The sequence below is a fragment of the Psammomys obesus genome, unplaced genomic scaffold (genome assembly GCF_907164565.1).
Source record: "Psammomys obesus unplaced genomic scaffold, mPsaObe1.curated_primary_1811, whole genome shotgun sequence".
Classification (NCBI taxonomy): Eukaryota; Metazoa; Chordata; class Mammalia; order Rodentia; family Muridae; genus Psammomys; species Psammomys obesus.
In genome coordinates, this window is record NW_026590809.1 from 4,231,537 (window position 1) to 4,258,950 (window position 27,414).

Consider the following 27,414-nt stretch of genomic DNA (forward strand, 5'->3'; position numbering starts at 1 on the left):
CAACACCCTCTTCTGGCCTCCTCGGGTACTGCATGCGCACGGTGCACAGACATAGAGGCATACAAAACACCCGCACACATAAAAGTGAATACATGGAGAAGGTGGCTATGATATGACACACCAGTGGCACAGCCAGGATCAGCTGGAACTCGAGACATCTGAACTGGGGAGGGTACACAGAAAAGGCTGTGTGGCTCTGGATGTGATCTTGCCCATCCCCTGCTGCTCACAGGAAGGGCAAAGGAACAGAGAGTCCCTGGCCGCAGTCAGGGGCTACAAACCATGTTTGTAGCAGCTTTATTCGTAATAGCCAGAACCTGGAAACAACTCAGATGTCCATCAACGGAGGAATGTATAGAGAAATTGTGGTACTTTTACGCAATGGAATACTACTTAGCAATTAAAAACAAGGAAATCATGAAATTTGCAGGCAAATGGTAGGATCTAGGAAAGATAATCCGGAGTGAGGTATCCCAGAAGGAGAAAGACACACATGGTATATACTCACTTATAAGTGGGTACTAGACCTATAAGATAGGATAAACATACTGAAATCTGTACACCTAAAGAAGATAAACAAGAAAGAGGACCCGGGGTAAGATGATCAGTCCTCACTTAGAAAGACAAATGGGATGAACATTGGATGTAGGATAAAACAAGTAACAGGACAGGAGCCTACCGCAGAGGGCCTCTGAAAGACTGTACTTAGCAGTGTACCAAAGCAGATTTTGAGACTCATAACCAAACCTTCGGCAGAGTGCAGGGAATCATATGAAAGAAGGGGGAGTTAGTATGACCTGGAGAGGACAGGAGCTCCACAAGGACCAAATATATCTGGGCACAGGGGTCTTTTATGAGACTGTTTCTCCAACCAAGGACCATGTATGGATATAACCTAGAACCCCTGCTCGGATGGAGCCCATGGTAGCTCAGTATCCAAGTGGGTACCCTGGTAAGGGGAACAGGGACTATTTCTGACATGAACTCAATGGCTGGCTCCTCCCAAGGGAGGAGCAGCCTTGCTAGGCCACAGAGGATGACTTTGCAGCCAGTCCTGATGATACCTAATAAACCAGGGTCAGATGGAAGGGGAGGAGGGCCTCCCCTATCAGTGGACTTGGAAAGGGGCAGGGAAGAGATGAAGGAGGGAGGATGGGATTGGGAGGGAATGAGGGAGGGAGCTACAGCTGGGATACAAAGTTAATAAACTGTAACTAATATTAAAAAAAAATAAAAATTTAATTTAAAAAAAGATCATGATTCTGAAAACAGATGCAGCCAGTGACTGCTGTAAGAGTCAGTCAGCACCCGATTCCTCCACGCCTACTACTCTGCCATGAGTTTGCAGATATTCCACTGGAGAATGGGCCTGCCCACCCTTAGCCAATGGGAGCCAGGGCACACTTTATACTTCAGCCATCCCTAGCAGCCGTGGGGACTTGAGTCTCTTTGTTGTGTTTGACTTGGCCAAGAGGCTCCGGGTGAGAACTGGTCCCATTTTTGCCTGTGGGCTGCACATTACCCCTGACGGCAACCACGTGCCCAGTCTCTGACAATGGCATCTGCTTTTGTTCCTCATTTGCTCTACAGTTCCCCAAGGAGCTAGAGCCCTGCCCTGAACCATAGCCTGCTTGGTTGGGCCCTGACAGCCTGCCCGTTGCCATCTGCTGGCTAACATCCTCTAAACTTGAATGGGGCACCCATGGACTCAGGAGGCTGCCACCTGCCCCAGAGCACAGCTGCTGCCTAGATGCTGCTGTGGAGCCTCCATTTGCCTGTCTGCACCAATCAGATCAGATGAGTGGAAGCAACCCACCATGGCCTCAGCAGGGGTCTACAGCCAGGTGAGCTCCTCCATTCTAGCTGCGTGCGTTGACACTCTCTGAGTTTACTTCTCTTGTGAAAATTCTACCCCAGGCTGCAGAAGCTGCTCAGATAGTTCTCACCAGGCCCTCAATCTCGAGAATCAGCACTGAGGCTGGCTTGCAGGTTTATTTATGCTGCGATTACAATGTAGTTCTGGAGTTCAGGCACTGTTCCAAGGCACAGACCGCATAATTTTAGATCTGAGGAAAAGTGGTTCTGAACAGACACCAACTCTAACGTAGCTTCAAAGGCAAAGACTTTAAAGGATTTCAGAGACAAACATTAACTTTACCGCAGACACAAGCACACTTTATGGTGACACACGGTGAGCGATGCAGAGGCCTGAAAATGTTTCCTTGCAGCAGCTCCACTGGGATCACACGCCCCACATGCATCTTGGCCCAGCCCCTATGTCTGTCATTGAACGGAGATGACCTACCACAGTGCTGTGCCGCTTCCCGTCGGGGGAAGGGCCACTCCCCAGAGTTGTGGCATGAATGAGTGGCCAACGGAAACAGTAAGGCCAGTGATGGATAAATATGGTAATCAGAGACTCTGAAACCCAGGAGGGCACACTCATCTAGTCAGCAAGATGACTGGAGACTGGTCACTCAGCTGCGAATTTCCTCAACATACTGGACTGTACATTTGGAAACAGCTGAGCTCCTGAGGACCAGGCTGCAGCCTTATTCACTGTGTTGCTTTGGGCACAAAGCTCTAGACCAGTATTTGATAAATGCACTGGTGCATTGATTATTGGGTAAGATTTGCTCAGTTGTACGCTCATGACCACGTGTAGTCTGTGGCACAGACTTGCTTATTTAACGAATCCTCTATTTTGAGATATTATAAACTGTAATTGTAATGGAATGGTGTAATCCATTTTCTTAAATCCCCTTTCTCTGCTTCTTCTGAGCCACATCACCGTGGAAGGGTTTTGGCCACATCCGTTCCTCCCACAGCTGGCATCTCGGGTTGACTTAGAAGGCAGGCCTTTCCTTGTCTGCATACATACAGAGCTCGACTTCAAACTACAGATGCTGCCGTTTCTGCCCCTCCTCACCCCAGGCTGGTCCTCCTGCTCCCCGGGAGCTATGGTTCCTCTTTCAGAGTATGGCACAATATTTTTACCTGTCTAAATGCCAGCAATATCCAAGCCTTATCAATACCTCTGAACTTCACCAGGCGCCCCTTGAATGCAGCCCACAGGCTCTCGCAGCACAGGCTGACATTGTCCGGCATCCCCTGTGCTGTTTGTATTGCCTGACCACTCTGTGGTGCCAACCACACTTTAGGGCGCAACCCAACTTAGTGGTAGCAGAAACTAGTTTTTAATTTAAGTCCTGTATCCTCTTAGTCACAAAGTTTATATAAAACATAAAAGTTTATATAAAATATATACTCTTTAAAATATATTACATACATTTCAATTTGGTCACCTTCCCAAAGAACCTGAGAGTTCAAATAGCAGGTTTATAAAATATTTCCACCTCCAACCTACACACTTTTTTTGTATATTGTTTGCACACACCCTTTCATACATTTCTTAGCTTTCTGTGTGAAATCCTTGATCAATCATCATATAAAAACCTCTGTGACAATTTTTCTATTTACTTTCGATTTTGGATTGTTTTATTATAACACTAAATACAAGGTTTTGTATAACAAAGCATTTCTTCCAGCAATTACTGTAAAGCCACAGCCAGGTGGAATCTGACTTATACAGTTTTGCTCTCTGCTCTGGGGAGGAGGAGCATTAGCAAATTCACAAGGAGACCTTACATTTTCCCAAGCAGTTCTGTAAGGGAAAATTCTATTGCAAAACAGACAAAGAGGGCATCTACGACAACAACAACGACACCAACACACCACACATATAAAAATGATGGGACCTGATGAAACTGAAAAGCTTCTGTAAAGAGAAGGACACTGTCATCAGAACAAAATGACAACCTACAGATTGGGAAATGATCTTCACCAACCTTATATCTGACAGAGGGGTAATAGCTAGAATATATAAAGAATTCAAGAAGTTAAACAGCAACAAATCAGGTAATCCAATTTAAAAAATGGAGTACAGAGCTAAACAGAGAATTCTCAATAGAGGAATATCAAATGACAGAGAAACACTTAAAGAAATGCTCAACATCCTTAGTCATAAAGGAAATGCAAATTAAAACAACCCTGAGATTTCACCTTACACCCATCAGAATGGCTAAGATAAAAAACTCAAAAACACATGCTGAAGAGGATGTAGAAAAAGGGGAACCCTCCTCCATTGCTGGTGGGAATGTAAACTTGTACAACCACTTTGGAAATCAATCTGGCACTTTCTCAGACAATTAGGAATAGTGCTACCTCAAGATCCAGCTATACCACTCCTAGGCATATATCCAAAATATGCCCAAGTATACAACAAGGGCATTTGCTCAATCATGGTCCTAGCAGCTCTATTCATAATAGCCAAAATCTGGAAACAACCCAGATGTTCTTCAACTGAGGAATGGATACAGAAATTGTGATACATTTATACAATGGAATAATACTCAGCAATTAAAGACAAGGAACTCATGAAATTTGCAGGCAAATGGTGGGATCTAGAAAAGATAATCCTGAGTGATGTATCCCAGAAGCAGAAAGACACGCATGGTATATATACTCACTTATAAGTGGATATTAGGATAATCATACTGAAATCTGTACACCTAAAGAAGCTAAGCAAGAAGGAGGACCCTGGGTAAGATGCTCAATCCTCGGTCAGAAAGGCAAATGGAATAGACATGGGCAGAAGATGAAACAAGGAACAAGACAGGAGCCGACCACAGAGGGCCTCTGAAAGACTCTACTGATCAGGGTATTGAAGTAGATGCTGAGACTCATAACCCATCTTTGGGCAGAGTGCAGGGAATCTTCTGAAAGAAGGGGGAGATAAAGAGACCTAGGTCTGGTCTGGTCTAGAAGGGTCTGGAGCTCCACAAGGAGAGCAACAGAACCAAAAATCTGGGCCCAGGAGTCTTTTCTGAGACTGAGACCAACCAACGTCCTCCAACCAAGGATCATTCATGGAGATAACCTAGAACCTATAGATGTAGACCATGACAGCTCAGTGTCCAAGTGGATCCCCAAGTAAGGGGAACAGGGACTGTCTCTGGCATGAACTCAGTGGCCTGCTCTTTGATCACCTTCCCCTGGGGGAGGGAGGAAGCAGCCTTGACAGACCACAGAGGAAGGCAATGCAGCCAGTCCTGATGAGACCTGATAGGCTGGGGTCAGAGGGAAGGGGAGGAGGACCTCCCCTGTCAGTGGACTGGGGGAGGGACATGGGAGGAGAAGAGGAAGGGAGGACAGGATTGGGAGCGATGAGGGAGGGGGCTACAGCTGGGATACAAAGTGAATAAATTGTAATAAATGAAAACATTTAAAAATAAATTTTAAAATGATGCACCATGTGACCCAGGAGGGAATGATAAAGGAAACTACACTGGCTGTTCTGGGCTAGCTGCTCCTGCGGGGGCCAGGAAAGAATTGTACAAGGAGTATTCTTCAAGAAACACTGAAGCTGACTCATTTGGGCACTTGCTTTTGCTTGTTGACTGCAACAATTTGCCTCCTTACATTCAGGTCCTTTTCTTAACTTTCACCTTGGTTTTGGTCTCAGGGCACCCCAAAACATCTCCAGAGAATGCCCACTCACCTTCTTCTTCAAAAAGTAGGCCCATATGTGCCTGTGCCTCTGCTTCCTTCTTCCCACCATCGAATTTGATGAGCTGAGCAATGTTAAAACAGCGTTCATAGAAGTGATTTCTCACCCACTTGTCCTCAGCATTGTCGAAGTAGCAGGCCAGAGCGTATAGATTGTCATACACATCATCATAGTATTCTTTACAAAGAAGAGAAGAACGCATATCAGTGCGCCAGAAACACGGCCAAGGACACATTAACGTGAGGCTGAGACCTACTTCTATACTGTTCTTAGATGCATGACCAACTGTCTTGAAAGTTAAATCTAACGCAAAACACCCATTTATTGTAATGACTAAAATCATCACAATAATCAAAGGATGTGTGCATGAGACAAGCAATGAATGCTTTCCAAAAACGCAGACACAGTCGAAGTGGAGACATGTTTGGTTGAAGTAGGGCTTGGTTATTCAACAGAAGCAGACAGTATCTGTTAGCGATGCTCTTCCCTGTAGGAGAGTAGGTGTGTTAGAAAGTACTTTCCAAAACACACCGAGACACACCTATTACTGAGTGGAGTTCCTGTGTGCATATGCCAGTGGGTAAAAGATCTCCTTTCCTTTTTACAAATGTGTATGGAAATATCTGTGTTTTAGTGAATGGAGCTGTAATTTAATAGCCTTGTCATTATATACACAGAATTTTTTTTTAAAGTAATGAGTTGTAATTAGGTACTTTCCCAGGATTTCTTATTTAAAGATTGCCTATCAGTTGAACTATTTTTTTTTTTTTTTGTAACCACATCTGAATTCTTCACATTCTAAACACCCTGCTCTCCTGTGGTGAATCACCAGCAGGCATCATCAAAAGATGAACGTTCACCGTGGGTTTGTTATTCAGGTGCTACGGTCTCTACCTTAAAGAGGAGATTCCCTGGTGAAGTCAGTTTGAGAAATACTCTTGCTAATTTTCTCCACGTAGTGAAATGACACAGTATACAGACACAGTGCTCTGATAAGTGCGGCAGGGTCAGAGTGCTCCAGCCTGGTGCCAGCGAACATGGAGTCTTCCAAACTTATTTAACTGGACGATCTTTCTCCATGTTTCATACTTTGCCTAAAACCCATATCATGTGAAAGTGCACTTGGGTCCAACAGATTTTGCATGTATCAAACAAATGTCACCAGGAGGAGCAGCTACTCAACCCTCACCAAAATTCACAAGTCAAGGGTAAGACACTGAATTATCTCTATCTTCAGTTTGCTGTTCTCATCATTGCCACTTTTTCCTCAGCCTCACGGGGCTCAAGACACTAAGAATAACATTACAGGTGGCACGAAAGGATTCACACTGAGGAATGTGAGAGCTGTGTCCGATTCAGGGGCTTTAACCAGTGGGAGATGATCCAAAGATAATGACTAGATTGCTTTAAACAACTTTGCTATAAAGCAGCGAGTGGGGGTGGGGGTTTAAATTACTCTAACGTTACTGCTCTCCACATCGAGGCTAAACTTATGCAGACAACTACTGTTGTGCCACAGATGAGGCAGAACTGACAGGGATGACCACTGATGTTGCTCTGATGAAATGAACTTCACTATGGCCCTAGCTGGATGGTCTTTCTGAGGAAGCGATGAGAACCTGACACACATTACTTCAGGATCGCCTTCTCGCTTCCCAAGACCACATGCAGTGGAACCTTGAGATCCCTGACAGATCTCTGCACGCTACATGCACACATGCACATCATAAAACATGCACATGTGTTTCCAGATTTAGGGTTTAGTAAGAGCAGACATGCAGATTCCACTTTCTGGAGTAATTTTTTACTGAGATCTCAATTTTTCTCTGATAAATTTCAGGTGTGGATGGTGAAAAAGTTACACAAAGTTCTTAAAAAGATTATATAAGTGCTTATGTGATACTTTTGACAATAATTCAAACTTTCTATATTTCAGCAAGGCAGAAGCCATGGCATCTTATATGGCTCATCCATAGGGTTATGGGTGAGCTGTTTTGAGTAAAGGAAATTTTGTCCTATTTAATAAATGCAACTTTTTTTTCTCACATATACATGATAAACTGTAAGACCTGGGGTCTCACAGCTCAGGAGTTCAATATCGCGTCCTTCCCAGAAACTCCCACAGACCACGACTCGTTGCAAAAGCAAGAGATTTACTAACCATTGCGCAATGGGGTCACCCCTGCTGGTCAGCAAAGAGTGGCACCAGGAGACAAAGGCTTTAGGTTTTTAAAAGAAAAAGTGCGGGACATTTGAAGTTGCTGTTTTGGCAATTTAGGATTGGATGAGGAAGCTATAAAGTAAGATAATTGGTTAGTCTTAGGTGCTCAAGCTTGGCCAGTCCTGCCAAGTGTGGATGCAGCTGCAATTGAAGGTGGGGGTGGTTAGTTCATCCTTGAAGATTAGGGCTGCAGACTCTTGGCTGGAGGTCAGGAGCTACTCAGAAGAAGAATTGAGGCCATCTGGGTTGGTTGCTAAGAAACAGTATCTCGAAGACAAGGGTCTGGTCCTTCTTTTTGCTGAGTGAAGGTCATTGCTTGCTTGCTTTTTTTCTATCTGTCCTCATAGATAGGGTCACATTTCTCCATTCTCTGGAAAGGTACTAAGAGGCTTTAGCTTAACCTGAACCTAAAACTCAAAACTATAGGCTTTAGAAGACATACAGGTTACAAAGTTGGTCTAACCCTTTCAAAACCACACAGTGCTGCTTGAACAGTATTTAACTAGGGCTGGATCGCTCGCGTTAGAGAGGCACTTGTCTTTCCCTGTGTTCCTTTCCTTAACCTGGGCGTCTTATGGGTCACCATCCCACAGATGCTTTATGGCTGACTGACGGGTAAGTGACACGTCACGGCTCACACTTACGGTACTCACGTAAGAGCCCGCAATTTAAGCTGGTGATGAAACTGAACTTCATGAAATAAATAGTGGGCAAACTTTATCTTGGCTACTTCCATTTCTAGTCTAGACATCAATTCAGAGTTTTGTTCTGATAGTAGAATCTGGGGGTTGGGTTTTGTTTGTTTTGTAGTAACATAAGGGTTTATTTATAATAGTTAGTTTCTCTTATTTAAATCGTATTCTGAAGTTCATCAAAAGTTTATTTCATGTCAGTTCTGCAGTATAGAATGCTTCCCATGGATGGATGACCCCCTCTCACTGCACTCACACTGAGAACCAGGATTTGGCTGCCCCTGTGTGCTGTTTTCCTGTCTTCATGGTCCACAGAAGCCAGCTACTGGATAGGAAGACTCGCCTACTGACCGTGTAAAGGACCCAAGTGAAAGAGCACAGGGCCATGGACAGCGCTGGCCTTTCTTAATGAGTGCTCTTGTGTTTTCTAGTCCCAATGTTGAGGGAAAAAAATTAGAATGCCAAATTCTAGTGCTTTCTTTTTTGTCTTTTTCAATGAAAACAACAATTCCTAATGTGGACCTAAAGATGTTAAATGACAAAGTCAAAGTCCTAATACAGAACTAAAAACATTAATTGACAAAGTCCACATATTTATATCAGAGACTAAGTATAGTGAGAATTCTGGAATTCTGTGTGTGTGTGTGTGTTTTTTTTTTTAACAGAAATATTATAAGAATGTCTTTCCTTTTTAATCCCAGCTGTGGGGCTATGGGATTACTTGCAGCAGCTGACTTTGATTTGCCTCTTGCTCTAGCAGAGACGTGGTTTTGCCAGCTGTGGATGGTTTCTGTGATGGGGCATTTGGAATTCTGGGAACTTTTCAGAGGGGATATAAATGCTAGGGTCCTGAAAGGCATGATAGGTTGTTTGTTGCTGTTTGTTAAGTAGTTACTAGCAAAGAAACAACAAGAAATTAGATGTCCTGACAGTGAAGCTCAAACTTACTCCAAGAAACTCAGTGCCCCTAATCAGCAGGAAGTGGTCCAATGATAGCATCAACCCCTTTCAGAACCCCGACTTTATTCAAGGATCTCTTTCGTTTTCTCTCTATCATTTTTTCTCTCTTATCTAGTGTTAGCTGGTTGAAAGGGTGGAAGAAAGGAGTGGAGAAGGGTAGGAAAAAGGAACACACAAAGCAGCTAACGCTGGCTACAATTAAGTACTTAGTTTTTCTTAAATATTTTAAAATATTGAGTACTTAATGCTTTAAACATACTTTATGAAAATATTAAAATATGGCCAAAGAATGCCTTAAATTTTTTTGTGGAAAATGGGAAATTAACTACTGAAATCATGATCATGGGTTGGGTGGTATTTTCCCTTTTCTTAAGGGTCTCACAATGTAGCTGAGGTTAACCTCAAGCTCAGTCAGCCTCCGCCTCCCTGTCCCAGAGCTGGAATTATAGCCCCAACAGCACGCTGCTGTGGTCAGCCTGCTGCCTCGTCACTTAACCCTTTAGGCAGCTCTGTGGACCAGGCTGACCTGCGCAGTGTGTCTTACTGTGTCAAATTCACACTGCAACAGTTTGGGATCTTCTTTGGGGTGCATCCCGCACCCCAGCACCTTACCTTTCCTCTCCGCGGCCTCCGCCCTAGTCAGGAAGTGGTAGAAATTGTCCAACTTGTCCCTCTGCTGCTCCAGTGGCCTCTGCAACCAGAAGATGGCCTGCGCCTCCGCAGTTTTTCGCCGAAATTCCCACTGCTCCATCAGCGCGAAGAGCTCTGTGAAGGACTTGTGGTAGCCATCGCGCAGCATGTCCACACAGATGCTCATCTTGTACGAGTTCCGGTGCCTGGGAACAGAGCAGAACACAGGCGGCTTTAGGCTAGGGAGGGGTTTCTAGCCTCAAAAACCAGCCGTCAAAGCAGCCTTTCCTACGCGTCTTCCTCAGTGAGAGCAGGGAAAGGATCAGAGACGTTTAGTGGCAAAGTAAGCAACTTCAGTTTAGCGAAGGATGCTGGGAGCTTACCTAACATGGCTGTGTTAATGTAATTGCATCTCTGAAAAGGACAAATACGTTATTTAACTATTCAAAAGCTCTTTCCACCCCACACCCCAAACCAACCCACCTCTCAGCAACCAAGCAAGAAGACAGCAGGCAAACAGTAAGCTGGGCAAAAACGGAAGTAGGTAGTTTCACTATCTATCATTGGAACCTGGCCAACTTCAGTCAATCATGCTTCTGCACTGAATATTTTATACAATTACTGAGATACCATACTAAGTATATAGATATATGTAACTTTTCACAGGTAGAAGCGAAGTAATGGTTCGGAAATTTGGTTAATGATAGAACTGATTGGCCTGCTCTTTGATTACTCCTCCTGAGGGGGGAGCAGCCTTACCAGACCACGGATGGCAATGCAGCCACTCCTGATGTGATCTGATAGACCAAGATCAGAAGGAAGGAGAGGAGGACCTCCCCTATCAGTGGACTTGGGGAGGGGCATGCATGAAGAAGGGGGAGGAAAGGTGGGATTAGGAGGGGAGGAGGGAGGGGTTTATGGGGGATACAAAGTGAATAAAGTAATTAATAAAAGTTAAAAAAATGATATGTAGATAAACAAATAGAAATTCATTTCCTAGTTCTTCACTTGGAAAGCTGAGACAGGAGGACTATTCATTTGCTATAAGCCTGTCTTAAAAGAGAAAACAGAATTAAAACCTCCCAAAACATAGCTCATCATTCACAAGCATGGATACTTCCTCGAGTATTTATTCAGCAGGTGCCTGTTGGGTTCCTTATGACGACTACCTAGTTTTTTCATTTGCTGGGGTTTGTGTGATGTGCCTGTGAGCATGTGAGCATGCTTTTTTGCGCATGTGTGTAGGTACAAATGCGTGCATGCGTGCCTTCACGTGAAAGCCTTCGGTGATGTCAGGAACCATCGGTGAATGCTCTTGAGCCTCAGTCTTGGGGTCAGAGCCTCTAAGTTAAATGTAGATTTCACAGATCTGGCTAGTTTTACTAGCCAGTTTGCCCTGGAAACCCCCCTCTGAGCTACAGTTAAAGGCAGGCAGAGACATTCCTTGGCATTTATGTGGGTTCTAGGGACCTGACCTTCAGTCCTCAAGCTTGCACAACAAGCAGTCTAACTACGGAGCCCAAGAACTGAGTAGACTCCACATCCTCCCTGTTCTCCATACTGTTCCCAACCAAAACAGATTCAGTGCTCTTGAGAAATCTGTACAGCTGCTCGGGGAGGACACAGACAACAGCTAAGTAGGAACAGCTGCCTCCCCAGCACTCGGGAGGCAGAGGCAGATGGATCTCTGTGAGTTCAGGGCCAGCTCGATCTACATACAGAGTTCCAGGCTAGCCAGAGCTATGTAGAGAGGAAAAAGGAAAGGAAAGAGAAGGACAAAGAAAGCCATGTGTTTATGAAGAACGACTGTGTGGCAGTCACTGTAAGATACAGTTTTATGTTAACACTTGATGCTTTTTTTTTTTTTTTTTTTTTTTTTTAAAGGAGACACTTCAGTGTTTAGAACAGTTGACCAAATGGGACACAACTGGCAATGCAGAGTTGAGTGTCAGTGGGATTTGTCTGACCACTCTGCCTTCCATTTCCTTCCCTGCGTAAAAGCCTGTATTAATGTCAGTCCTAACTGCACTTCCGGACCCCTCTAGGAGCCCATGAGATGAAGTATGTGCAAATACTCTGGGAAATACGAATCCTGTAGTACTTGGTTCTCGTCCCGTAGCCGTATGTTAGATTCAACTACGGCTGTTGAGAAACAAAACAGAGTCCAGCTGCGCAGGCCCCGCCGACCAAGAGCTTCTTCTGTGGTGGGCCTGCTTAGGGATGGAGGCAACAAAGCGTGCGAGGCGATGAAGTCGCTAAGGCAATGGTCAAGCCTGGGCTCCACGCCAGGAGCGATGGGGCTAGCTGCTGCGGGGCTGGGCTGTGTGAACAGGGTGCTCCTGCAGGTTTTAGTGTCATGGCGGCGCTGCGGTGGGACCTGGGGTTCTTGAGCACGCTAGACTAGCGCTCTGCCACTGCACCGCCCCATCCACACAGCGGCCTTTGACTCAGAGCTTGAGCTTCGCCCTACCCCGCCCGACGGCCGGACTGTTGCAGACATAGCTGAGAAAGAGAATAAGGAAAACATCTCCCTACACCAAAAGACCAGGAGCAGCTGTGTGACTACAGGAGATTAAACGATACCCAACTTGGGCGGAGAGGAGGAACGCCGGGTTTCTTTTTCCCGGCACGTCCTCCAGCGGAAGGGTACAGGATGGAGGAGTCAGGGGTAAGACTGTGAACGGGATGGGTCCCCATTCTCTCCCCTCTCTCCCTCAAACACTACAAGATCTGGAAATGGAACTCGACCTCCTGGAACATGCAGTAGAACCTGGCGGGGGGCAGCTGCACCCTTCTCTCTTCTGAGGTGCTTGGAGGTAGGAGGCTGACGATCATCTCCTTGCTCACCTCCGTGAGCACGGAGCTTAAGGAAACAGCTAACTGCCACGAAGCTCTAAGCAGAAGGCAGCTGGCCCCTCAGTTCCGCAAGGACCTACAATACCCGGGAGGAGCGCCGGCGCATCCCAGGGCTTCTGTTGGCCGGGCCACCATTCCTGCCACCCTGTTTTCAAGAAGGGGCAAGGTCTGTGTGCAGAACGGCTGTTTGTAGGCTGCTGGTGAGGGAAGACATGACACAATGACGTTAGAGAGATCTGGCAGCTCAGGCCAGCTCATCTGCAGAGCTGATGGCAAAGTTGAGTACCTTTGCAAAGAGACAGTCACCTCTTCAGGACTTCAGAGTTCAGGAACGCATTCAGTGGGAGACTCTGCCTTCCAGTGTCTTAGAAAATCAAAGCTTCTAGATTTCGCTAATGCCACATAGCCCCAGAGTTCCTTTTGAGTGGCCTTGCAGACTCAATGCTGACATCTCCGGGATTATCTTGTTCTTTGTCTCTTGCTGATATCCATCAGGCTGCTACAACCCTAGACATCCTGTTCACTCTTACTTTTAAGATGAGAAGAGAGGAGAATGTGGGGGTGTCAGAGCTCTGCCTTTATCTGTGGAGAAAACAAAGCCACTCCTGTAAGGAGCAGATCGCCGTTTAGCCTCATTGGTTAGAACTGTGTCCAGCGTGCCCCTGCTATGGTGCGAGCAGTCGAACTCTGCTACTGCCTGGCATCTTGCCCAAGAAAGGGAGAATGGCGACTGGGTGGTGAAGTGCAAGGATAGCCACAATGTCCTTGCTCGAGGCCCGGAAGGCCATGCTATCATGCTCTGTCCCTCCCGCGCCCAGGCAGCCAGGTGAGATCCAGTTACAACTGATGGCAGACAAGCAATGCGTGATCTTTGAAAAGGCCATTAGCATGTCCTAGATGCCACATCAGATATGCTTACATTAAAGATGTGTTTCTGACTTTTTGAAACTAAAATTGAACTTTCAGATACTTTTGTTTGCTGGGTCCAGTAATTCTGGCTCTTACAGGGCAATGTTTTTGTTTTGTTTTGTTTTCCATTACAGGGGCATAGAGCAAGGGGAAGCAGCTCTTGAATTTTGAGTAATCTGAAAGATCACTCTGCTCTGGCTTTAGCTGAGTGACAAGATTATGCTTTGAAACTAGAGAGGATTAAGGCTGAGGGCCAGGGATTAAAATGAGGTTATATAAAGATAAAGACTTTCAATTTAGCAGCCTTGGTTTGTGACTCTGAACTTCACCCTTGATCCAAGTGAAGGGAAGGAGGAGGACGAGCCCAGAAGCAGGGAGGAGACAGGAAGACTGCTGGTCCTGAATGAGAAAGCCTGTGGGCCTGGAAGCAGGGCAGAGGTGGGGCAGAAATCTGGGTCTAGATGATGACATCTGGGTGGCCTGCTGACTGGATGTCACAGTGAAGTAGCAGGTAGGATGACAACTAGTTATTTAGAATGATAATGAGTCGTTTTCTAAAGCGAGAAAACAAATGGTTAAAAAAATGGTTAACTGGAGTTTGGGGAATCAGGGTACATGTGATTGGCAACCCAGGGGCAGTATTAGGGAAGCCTGAGAGGCTGGAGGCTGGAAGGAAACCCTTCTTGAAAAGAGATGCCACCTTTGCATGTTGGTGACTCTCACCATGCGAGTGAGAGCACCTCCTGGGTCAAAAATAAATTTCCACCTAACTAGTTACCAAATATTCTCCCAATAAGGCCATTTCCATTTAGTCAAGATCAGTTGCTGCTCCTTCTGGCCACAAACCATGAAAATGCTTCTGGAGGATGGACACTGATTATTTCTGAGATAGCTTTCAGCCTCCAAATGTCCATGGGATACAATCAACATCCATGTAAAAAAGTCTAGAGAATGTTTAAATGGCCATCCTTCACAAAGACTCCCTAATAGGTGATATTTCAGTATGTATCTATAGCTATGCTGACATTTCTGTTTTGCACATATGTTTACATGTGTGAACATACATATCACAAAAAGCCTTGTTATTAACACTTAAGATAAAGAAAAAATGATGCCACCTTACTAAATGGAATCCTATTCAAACCTTCATAGTTGATGTAAAGTATTTATCTGCCCCAAATTTTTATTTTTGAAAAGAATTTGGTCAGTAAAACTTTACGTCAGTTCTCACCAGTATATTTGAACTCTTCAGGTTTTATGTTTCTTTTTTTTATATCATTTTTTATCTTTTAATATTAATTACAGTTTATTTACTTTGTGTCCCAGCTGTAGCCCTCTCCCTCATTCTCTCCCAATCCCACCCTCCCTCCCTCATCTCCTCCTTGTCCCTCTCTAAGTCCACTTATAGGGGAGGTCTTCCTCCCCTTCCGTCTGACCCTAGTTTATCAGGTCTCACCAGGACTGGCTGCAATGTCCTCCTCTGTGGCCTTGCTAGGCTGCTCCTTGGTTTTCTGTTTCTTAATAGAGAACAGGGCCAAAGTTTACTGGCTTTGAGGAAATGATTTTTTTTTTAAATGTAAAGACAATAGAATTTTGTCATTTTGATCTTATTTTCTTTGGACCGGTATGTTTTACTCCTCAGTTTCAGTGACACACTGAAACAGTTGAAAATATTGGTCTAAATAAAACTATGCTGTTATTAGGCATCAGAAGAACAATGTGGTCTGGGGAGTGAGAAGGTACTTGAGGCTTCCATGGCATAGTGGCTAGTTTCACATCAACACAACACAAGCTGGAGAGTCTGAGATGAGGGAGCCTCAGCGGAGGGAACACCTCCACAAGGTCTGGCTACCTGGGGGGCATTTTGTCAATTCGTGGTTGATGCAGGAGGGCCGCCCCTGTGCCCAGTGTCACCTGGGCTGGCGGTCTTAGTGGGCTGAGCAAGCTACGGAGGGCAAGCCAGCAAGCAGCACCCTGCACAGCCTCCGAATCGGCTCCTGCCTCCAGGTTCCCCCACTCACTGGAGTTCCTGCCCTCGATGCCTTCAATGGTGAACTGTGATGTGGAAAACAGAGCTTCTGGCCATGACGTCTCCTCACAGGAATAGAAATCCCAACTAAGACACCGGGATGGGATCTGCAGCTGGAGAATGGATTTTAAAACTAGACTTAATCTAGTTTTACCTCCAAGGGGTCTACTGTCGCTTAAGGCAACGCTCCATGGCAATCTGGCTAACTACTTTAATTGACATCAAAAATCCTCTAAAATATCTGTGTCGCCCAAAGTCGTAGAAGCCGGCTCGTGGCAGAGTTGAGATCCACACGCAGTTCTGCTTGGCTACCAATTCATAATTTTTTCCTCGCTGCTGACAATTACATAAGATATTTTACCCCTCACACTCTTTTCCACAGTGTTCTGCTTATTTGCATTATTTACTTAAAATGATATATTCTGACAACTGATACAGTTTTCCTGTTTGAGTGATGTTGCCTTTGTCCGTGGTCATTCTGGGCCAGGAAAAGGGACCGGTGTCACTCTGAGATCCTCCCGGAGGGTCCTCCTCCTTAAAATGAGCGTTTGCCAGGTGATAGCATTCAGGACACATGGACCAGATAGCTGAGTCTCATCGGAAGGCATAAAGGAAGCACACTGGCAAACATTTAAAGAGAATGAAGACCACACCCTTCTCCAAACAGAAAAGGTAAAGGGATGAAACTGACAGGCAGGGCAACTTCATTTATTCTCTTTGTGCATGAAAATAAGTTAGCTAAAGATGGACTTTCAAAACTAAGTATTGCCTCCTCTCCAAATATACGGGGAACAAGTTTAACGCATTTCTTTATGGAATGAATTGGAAACACACTATCATAGTGAACCTTTACATTCAAAGATTTCAAACATAGTTCAATAAAAAAAAATGTACTTTAGAACAAGATCATAAAATTTTTATTTAATCTGACAAAGATAAACTTGAAAGATCTGTAGAGCTCATCAAAAGTCAGGATAATACTTTTATTCCATTAGGTTAATATTTATAAGCCACTAGTGGGTTACTGCGTCAGTTTTAACAATCTTACACTCATATTGGAGGGATAAATGTTATTGGAATCACCTGCGGGATAATTACACTGACTTAATGAATACTGAAACAGCTTCAGTTAATGTAATTTCCATGAAATAAAGTGAACCACTGCTTTTACCTATGCCTTTCAGTGTAGGTAGATACCACACATGATCACATTTTTTAAAACATTATTTCCCAGCATCCAAATACTGATAACAATTGCATAAGTGCCTTTTTTGCATTTTTTTTGCAATTTCTATCTCCAAAACAAAACAAACAAAAAAAGTGAAGCATTTCTCTATAAATACATGACGCTAGAGGAAAGAAGGGAAAAAAAGTCACAGCAGTTAGAATGACTTTACTTTAAAAACAGATGGAATTTCAGTGAACAATGAAGGCATTTATTATATAAATGTCTATTTTTAGTAATTCTTAGTCACATCTTAGTCCTCCCGTGACAGTGATGACCAACACTGAGATCATCCTATGTGCATAGTTCACACTGGAAAGTAACAAAGGAATGAGTTTACAATTTTAGGGCTTTTATTTTCCACATACTTACAATTATTGCCAGAAACAAAGTTTTAACATTCAAAACACAAACAAACAAACAAACAAACAAAAGCCCCAAACATCTCTTCCTTTAAAAAGTGCAAGGGTTTCCAATGAGTTGACTGGTCTCTGGGGGCATCTACTGGAAATTTAGCAAACTGCAGTCACATCATGTAAATTTGAGAACTTTGATTCTCCACCTTAATACAGATTTTATTTTAATTGATATGCAAACAGTGTGGCACCCAAATAATATAAATGTAAAGTTATGCGTGGTGCTCTAGCTCGTCCATCTGGCAGGAGTGGAGGCGAGGCTGTCTTTGAGCTCAGTGAACACACTCCAGCCTTCAGAGCCACACTGATTGAGATCAGTGCTTTCAAGTCATTCAGTTCTTACTCGTGGAAGAACTGGGGTGCTGCTTCAGCAGCAAGCACCCCATACCTACTAACGACTTTTCTTATTTACCTAAAGAAAATGCAAATGCTTTCCACGTGATGGTTTCTCGGAAACTCACACTAATTACGAATTATCAAATTTTTTTTTTTCTGTCTGGCTAACCTTAGCTGTTTTATGTTAATATCTCAAAAGGCAGAATTTTACTATACTTAAATTTAAAACTCTTTTATTATGACTAGTCATTACAACTGGAATTATTCATTAGGATTAACAGGACTGATTCTTCAAGACATTTCAAAACCTGGAGAACAATGCACATGAAATCATTATTAACATAATCATAGCAACTTACATATGTCTTAAACATGTTTCAATAAAGAAAATTTCATATTATTTTACTGATGACTAATTATATGATAAGAATTTTAATGGCATAGCCATGATCACAATTTCTATTCTGTTTTAAATTTATGGGTATATATTTAAAAGAAAGTTTTAAAAATAATTTTGAATGTATAAGTATTGTGCTATAAATTGTACCAGTATATATTTTACAAACTGTGAATTGTGTAATGCTCCTTACAAAGATTGGACTATTTACCATCTAGCATGTATTAATTTATATGTTTTCTGAAAATTTCATCAGAATTACCATGTAAATAATGTGGTGTCATCATGTAAGCTGCTTTAAAAATGAAAATAAAAGCACTGACAACAATTACAACATAGATATTTATCTAATCAGGTATTTTGTTTCAGTTTAGATTTAGACTCAATTAGGTATCTCTAATTTTAAAATAAATAAAATCTATCACATGACAGTGAATAGAATTGTTATTTAATTCTCTAAACAGTTATAAGTTTACCTATTTGAATCTTCAGAAAAACCATTATACATTCAAGTTTCTCTCTATGTTTTTGGGAAACCCAAATTCATATCTATTAATAAAGTAGAAAGCACAAAGTTTCAATATTTTTATAGTACAGATACAAAATAGAAAATATTATTTAAAAATTCTATTTAAGCCAAATACAACTTTTCAGGTTTTGTTGTTGTTGTTGTTGTTGTTTTTTTTTTTAAACCTGGCATATAAGATTAACTCCTGGTGGGACTATTACTAATGTAGCTCTTTTGATGGACAATACAACATTGGAAGACACAGTCAACAAAAAAATCCTGACAAGAATTCATTTCAAGATGGGTAGCTCCATTTTAGAATACAAAAAAAAGTTCTGTTGCATGAAACAAAAGTTAAGTCACATACCCTATCTTTAGAACTGATGTCTGGCGTCCAGTGCAGTGAGTCGGGGACACCGCTGACTGTTAATCAATCCAACAATGTCTTGCTGGCCATCGTTACTGGATAGCACAGGAAGATGGGTTTGATTCAGTGGGCAACACAGGACCGCAGCCCTTCGGATGGCTTTAAATAGTTCTCTTAATAATATAAAGGCATTTAAAATGTATTGATCATGTTAAAAATGATTTACTCGAATGATTTTCATTCACTGAAATCTTTGAATCACAGTGGCCGCCACCAGTTGGGCATCAATCAACAGTGCATCCGTCAGGAGAACACAGCACCAAACTGGCTATCTCCATAAATCTGCTACGCAGAATTTTAGCAGCATACGTCTTCATTTTTGAAAACAAAACAAAACAAAACAAAACAACCCAAACTTAGCCTCAATTTTTAGAAGTTTGAGAGTTTTGTTTAAAAGACTGAAAGAAAACCACTTATATGAGTTTCCAGTTTTGTATGTGATCTAAGCACTGGCAAACCTTCCTGGGAGGCTCAAACCCCATTGCAGAAGAATGTTGCTGAAGAGCAGACAAAGTGGACTGTGTACTGGATGCTGTTTTAAAGGGATTTTCCAGGGAACTAGTTTCAAACAGAATGAAACTGAAGTCTGAACACCTTTGGGAAAAAGGGGCAGCCACATGGATTCATGTTTTGTTGTTGTTCAAATGACACTGTAATTTCAACCCTTGGAAAGGCAACAAAGAACTGTAAGTTTTTAAAGTGACTTTTAGGGAGAAAAAAAAAGAAATTTGAGTAATATAATTTTATTATATTGTATCTGATAAATATTGAATATGAATGAAAAATTAGCTTCATATATCGTGGCTATTAACACATGAAAGTATTAACATTGCTATAGCACTGTATATTTTTATGTAAATTAGCGATAATTTGTGTTAGCATAAGACTCTGCAGAATATTGTTTCCACTCTATTTTCTTTTCAATGTAATTTTTTGTGTCCTCCACAATTTTTGAAATCATATTATTTGGTATTGTTTTTCTCAAAAAAATAACCACTTCCTTTATTTTGGCTAAAATTTATAAATGAAACAATGATTAGTTTTCCATATAAGCTGGGTGAAAGATGAAGTAGTGAAAACAGAAAGCTGGAGAACACTAACTAACCTTGGGAAACAGCGCCTGCCTTCAGACAAAGGGGTGCACTGGCCGGCCCCTGCCTTCCGGAGCTCTGTCGCTGCTTTCAGGATGGTGCCTCACACTTCGCTGGGCTGGAGTTGGCTGAGGTTTGCAAGTAAAATTTGTTTCTTGCACTCTTGCTGGGAATCGTGAGTCTGTAGTTTGCACCTTCCCATTAAAAATGTATTGTATTTTTTGAAATTATTCCCCCGCCTTTTATCCAGATCATGTCTTTGAGAGGAGGAAGTAGATAATAAATGGAATAATTCATGTCCCATTAAATATGAAACTTTCTTTTGCAGAGTTTAGAAAATGAAGTTCTACATAATGTACAAAAGTTGATTAGAACTTTTTCAACATCTTTTTTTTAAACCTTTCCTATAAAACAACTACACAAGTAGGTTTTTTTTGGAAAACATAAACCAATTGATTCTTTACACCTATAGCATTGTGCTTTCTGTTCTCATGTTCCTGCCTCCACACTCATACACACACACACACACACACACACACACACACACACACACTTACACACACACACACACACACTCACACACACACTCACATAACATACACACACACACATTCACATAATACACACACACACACTCACACACTCACACTCACACACATACTCACATAACATACACACTCACACACACACTCACATAATGCACACACACACTCACACACACACACACACTTACACACACACTCACACACATGCTTACACATATTTCTTTAGGATACTTAAAAAGCACTAAAATGAAGACTGGGAATGTCATGTGAATTCGGCAACAGGTATGACAAGTATTTAAGAGAGCTGTGACACCTTAAAACACAAAAGGAAAAACTATATAATTTAAAAATGACAAGACATTATTCATGCTCTTTAGTATAAAAATAGAAAAACTTGCATTTTGATTTCTCTCATTATGACATTTCCTCTAGTGAGCTGATGACATTTATCATAAAAAAATTGATTACTTCTTAACATTCTCCTCCACCCCTCACCCCACCGTCTCCTCCCCTCCCAGTACTGTTAACCACAGCACTGTGCCTTCTTTCTTCTTCCATTTCCTTTTAAAAAATTAAGTTGACTTAAAAAAAAATAGGCTTATTTCAGCACTGCTGTTTTGTATTTCTTGGGTGAAAAAGGAAACAAACAAACAAAAACAAAAAAACAAAAAACAACCAAAACCCTGTGGCAAATTAACTAAAGAGGCATGTCATGTCCAAACATCAAAGGGCAACAAGCCAACTCATTTTTCCAGTTCTAAGGTTTCCACCACGGCAATGGCACAGCTTTTCACGAGCATCTTTTAACTTTTTCCCACATGAAAAATAAGTTAAGGGTATATTTTCCCCTGCCAAACTTAAGGGCTTATAAGATAAGTACAAAATTATAAGGCACGTGAAGAAAGCTTTCATATTTCATGCTCTTTAATTATCATTACAAAGAGATGAGTACCACAAAGGTAGAGAAATAAAGGCTCCTCTCAGGCCCTGTTCAAGAGGGATCAAACTTACAGATAATGCTAAAAAGTACACTAATATAAACAACATAAACAGATCATTCTGATGCGCTGGCAAGATGGCATCTGGGAATGAATAACTTGTCCTAAACATCATATTGACCTTATTGCAGCCATCTTTAATATTTAGAAAATTACTAGTTAGGACTAACCATATTTAAAATCAAATTATGCATTAACAAGAATATTGTAAAACAAGAAAAAGGTATTTTGTGACTACAAAACAGTGCTGAATTCAAACTTAGAAAAAAAATTACATAAAATACTAGGCAGAGAACATGTCACCTCTTCCAGGTTGCTGTACAACAGAGAAAACGCTAACAGGAGGAAAGCTTGCAGTATTTGCAGCATTACCAACAGCATACAAACAGGACTCAGCAGAAAAATATCACAGGAGCATAAAGCTCAGACATGTATAAATGGATCGATGACTGAGAAATAGGGCAAGTAGGAAAAATGCACCAGATGCCATGGCTTCAAAATGGAGAACAATGAGGGACAGTGAAGACAGCATTATCTAAATGAATTTCCTCACAGAAATTTCCTCACAGATACAGATAAGGAAAAAGAAAAGTTACATGCCTAGCTCATCCCGGGCTGATGGGAATAACAGACTCAAGCAAGCTGGTGGCTGGATCTCGATAACTATGTCTGCCAACTGTTCAGCAAATGAATATAGAATATGGATTCATTTCTCATTTCTTAATAGAAATGGACTATGTACTGGTAACAGTAGAGATTTTCATAAGCTGGCATTGTGCACACCATATCTTCTAAGCAGAGCTCCTCTCCTCAAACCTCATTCCCACGGAATGAAAGAAGCAGAAAGCCAACACCAGAAAACATTCACCTGCAAATGCATAAACCTATCTCTAATTGATCTGTTGTTTCGAGGTGAAACACTCTATGGACACTTGGCATACTTGGGATTTAAAAGATAACCAAACATCACATCTCAGAGAAGGAAGCATCTGTAGGTCAGAGCTTCCGGGAAGAGCGTTGCTGAAGCTCGGGAACAGCCCTTCGGAGTGAGGAGCAGCTTTCAACTCAGGGTGACAGGGAACATTCTAATGAAATAGACACAACGAAACAAGCCCGAAGACAGAGCAAGAGAAAGCATCAAGAGTGAAAGGAAAAATAAAATAGAGGGAGGTATAGCGGTCTCACAAAGCAAACAGCTGCTTATGTAGAAGGACAGAGACGTTGCCGCGAATCTTCTCGAGAAGCAGGAGCACAAACGCGACGCAGCTGTGCACAGCAGCAGCACAGCCCTAATTGCAGCCGCAGCCTTCGGCTCTTATGTACAGATGCTGCTGGCAAGGCCTGGCGTATAATTATCTGATTTAAGCCTCCCAATGTTTTCTACAAAACTGTAGGGCAGGAAAAGAAGGATTACAGGTTAACATTATGAATTAGATGGAAATTCACACACACACCCACACACACACGCGGTGGGGCATGTGCAAATTAAACCCACGCCACGTAAGTCGGATTTACCTCAGAACTGAAGGATCAAGTTCAGTATTAGAAAATCTAACTTTATGATCATCTCAGCAAACTGTATAGGCACCTCTAGGGGGGTAAAACTAGAAAATTATTTAAAATGTTAAAAACCCATAATGACCAAAAAAGTAGAAATTAGGGAACTTTTTTGTTGGCAATGTGTATCTATTAATGATATGTTAAAAAACGATCTTTACACTTTCAGTACGCTGGAGAGCCCCTCGTCAGACGTGTGAAGGACAGAGGGCTGCTGTCCCAGTGCCCGCTTCACCTCGGAAAGCCAGAGTTCCTGTAGGTGTGGGGGCTCCGGGGTCTCACGATGTCATTTCTTGTAGAATAACACTTACATTTGGCGCAGTCCTCTCTGGAGCTCCAATGATACTTTCCTGACTCCTGACAAGGTGATTTTAAAACACATAGAAAGAGCAATACTCAAGAAAAGCGTTCAAAACAAAGAGGGGCCCTGTCTGCAGCTACACCCATGAAGAGGCCTGTGGCACTGGCTCCAGGAAGGGGAACTGAGCAGTGGCCCAGGCTAGATATGCTTGAGAATGTGTGAGGCATGAGAATGCACGCGTGAGAATCTGACACTTAATGTCAGAGGCAGTGCAGTTTGGGGAAAGATTTGGAAACAACTGATTTATTTGCAGTTTGAAGACTATTTCTTAATGTTGCTGTCTTGCACACTCATGCAACCGACATTTCACATTCTGTGCTACCCCTTTGCACTTCCCAGTGGACTTCAGACACTGAAATCTGTTTTCTAATCATCTTCCTGTCCACAGCACACCTGATAGGTTTACAGTAATGTCATCACCAATATCTCCCAATGCTTGAGCCGATCTCTTGGTATGGTGACTTTGATAACATACACTTTGGATTTATTCAATTAGGTTTGAATAGTCATATTTTTCTTGAATTTTGTATCCTTCCATTCCACTAGTGTGGCCATTTCTGAGGAAAGCCATAAGTAGGGTCCAGAAAGCTGTATGTGAGTGTCTGCGTGTATGTGTCTGTGTGTGTGTCTGTGCATGTGTGTGTCTGTGTCTGTGTGAGTGTCTGTGTGTGTCTGTGTGTGTGTGTCTGTGCATGTGTGTGTGTGTCTGTGTGTGTGTGTCTCTGTATGTGTATGTGTCTGTGTGTGTGTCTCTGTATGTGTATGTGTCTGTGTGTGTGTGTCTGCGTGTATGTGTCTATGTCTGTCTGTGTGTGTGTCTCTGTATGTGTATGTGTCTGTGTGTTTGTGTGTGCATGTGTGTGAGTGTGTTCGCATGCATGTGCCTCATGTATAAAGGTTTTGATGGTCCCTGACTTCTGAGTGATAGTTTATCTGGCTGTGGGATGTTGCAGATCATGGGACCACCTCTCTTGTTCTTGACTCAGGCACTTTTAACGTGATGGTGGTGGGAGCCTCGCCTTGGTGCTGGCCTCTCTTCCTACTTGAGATAGCTCCTCCTCTTTCTGTGTAATATTCTAGACTTTCATAGGACATATTCTAAGTGATGTTTTAACACATTTTCCCTTTTCTTTCTGGTTACTTTGAGAGCCTGTTTCAGTGTAAATATAGGTCATATTTTCAAGTCTAAGCCAAAACAAACAAACAAAAATTGAAAGTTGGCACATTGTATTTTCTTTAACAGTCTAGTTAAAGGTTAATCAAACAACCAGCAATAAATTCCATTTATTTTCTCAATTGTTTTCTGCTTCATTTTAATATTTCTTTCTTTAAGCTAATTTTGAATCTAACTTTTATTATTTTTTAGTTTTATAAAAAGGATGCTCAGAGCACCAACTTGTGTCAGAGCAAGACAAAATCACAAGGCAAATCAGAAAATATTTGCAGCAAACAAAAGAAAAGCAAAAACAGGTATTTCAAAATGTACAGGGTACAGCCGAGGTGGTGTTTAAGGGGAATTCAAAGCACTGGAATTCCCACATTCAAAAGTATAAATATCTAAGGGGGAGGAGGAGCAATAGCAAGGAGGGAAGGAAGGACGGAGGGAGAGAGGGAGAGATAACAGTGGAAGAAGAGTCTAGTACCCTCCTGGTAATTCTGGAGGAGTTTGGAATCTGGCCTCTCAGGTGTGCCGTCATTCCCATCCCATTTTAGCCCCCCATTCTTCTTGATGAATCATTTTTATACCTCGGCATTTCTGCTACTCCTAACAATTTTATGTCATTGCTACTTGTCTCTCTGCACATGTACATACATACAATATACAGAAACACATAAAACAGAGGTTTAAAAACCCTGGTACCTCTAATATTTCCTTCATCTTTTGATAACTGTCAACATAATCCTTACAATCATTCTATGAGGCCAGACCTTTCATCACTATATCGCTCTTTCCAGATGAGGAGGCTGAGTTAAAGAGGGTTAAGTAGGTGGTCCAAAGCCCACCAGTCCTTTGAGTCTAAGGCTGGAAATTAAAGACAGAGAGTCTGGGTTTGAAATCTGTGCTCTGCTCCATTAAGCCTGATAACCTTCCACTGTTGAGCCTTACTGAATACAATGCACTCTTTTCTATTCTATTTTACGATACTCTCTTCGTATTTTTAAAATGCTGGCTGTGATCCCCAAACTAATGGGTCATAACCACTACTCTCTAATGGGTCACAATCTATAGTTTATTAAATATTAATGCTTGGGGAAATAAAGCCTGTGTTTATGATGGTCCGTGGTTCTTCAGAGAGCAGCAACAGGAGCTTGGAACTGAACTGTGTGGATGAGAGTGGGGCACAGAAGGCCTCACACAGTGAGAAACCGGTAAACCAAGGCTGGGGGAGGAAAAAGAAAGCTTATCAAATACGTGAGGTATGAGAGGGAGGAGGGTACTTCCGGTGCAGCACCGGTGCAGGCTGGATGAAGACCGTGGGCATTCCCTCACTTATTTACCACTGTGGTCCTCATCAATACCAAAGATGCACAAATAAACAACACCCCCCCCCCCCCATAGCCAGCCAGAGGGTGATGGAGGAAACAATGATAGCGACAATGCACCGAGAGTGCTTTGACGGGAGGAAGATTACGTAACAGCAGCAAGTTTTCCTGACAGAACTGAGCCACGTAAGGTCAAAGAAGAACCATGATGCAGTCTAGGGTAAGAATTTCGGTTCCTCAGGATGGGAGATGAGGAAGACGGTTGCTCAGTAAAGACCTGGGTAAGCTGGAGTCAGGCTGGCATCAGGGAGCAAAGGTGGGTCGCTCGTGAACCAGACCAGGGTGGCCTCCGTCGAGTAACTTAACCCTGCTGGACTTTTAAATTCTTGGTTATAAATGGAACTGACAACTTTTTTTTTTTTCTGGGATTAAAAGAATTAATACCGATGACATATGTAAAACAATATTTGAAACATTTTAAGTGGTCACTGTAGCTCTTAGTATTTACACACACACACACACACACACACACACACACACACACACACAAATCTCAAAGTGGGAATGGAGGGATTCAACTGGAAAGGGTAGGTATGTGCTTAGGTAAGAACATGGTGAGTTACAGGGGTGTTTATTGAGTGCCTGTGGTATGCTGCATGCTGGTGGAGGAACGGGGACTCAGCTGGAGGTCTGGTACTGCCCACGCTGATCAGGCTGGATGGAAGAGCCGCCCTCTAACTCCTCCTGTATCTATTCCTACATCCACTCTAATGTCCAGTCATCCCGTCCCTACCTTTAAGCACTTACATTTGGAATATGAACGTTCTAAACCAGACCACGTTTACAGCGTCCCGGATAACCACCTACTCAGTCCACCCTCAGCTCTTACTTGGGACTCCTCCAGAGCAGGACAGGCATGGAACGGAGAAGTCTCGAGCTCAAATGAAAACGAAGGCACCTTGTGCCAGTTCCTTGTAGAAAATATATCAAAAGTTTCCCAATATATTTAGAATAAAAATTAGGCTCAGCAGACATTATACTGACCGAGTAATATCTGATCTCTCAAGAGCAGTGTGAAGTGGAAATGAGAAAAAAAAAATCCACACAAAAGAAATCTGGCAAGATTCCTTCTCATTGATCACCTAAAATTTTTGGAAGATACTATGTGATTAATTAGTTAATTAATAAATGACCGAATATATA

At 42.5% G+C, this 27,414-nt stretch overlaps 1 protein-coding gene across 1 annotated transcript in view; it reads right to left on the bottom strand.

Annotated features, from left to right (window-relative positions):
* Ttc29 (tetratricopeptide repeat domain 29) overlaps positions 1-27,414 on the bottom strand; it is a 179,423-nt gene that overhangs the window by 135,652 nt on the left and 16,357 nt on the right. The window contains exons 4-5 of the mRNA XM_055609059.1: positions 10,055-10,278; positions 5,561-5,746 (exon numbers count right to left, since the gene is read on the bottom strand). Of these exons, the coding sequence (XP_055465034.1) occupies positions 5,561-5,746; positions 10,055-10,278 (410 nt within the window). The remainder of the gene's footprint in view (positions 1-5,560; positions 5,747-10,054; positions 10,279-27,414) is intronic.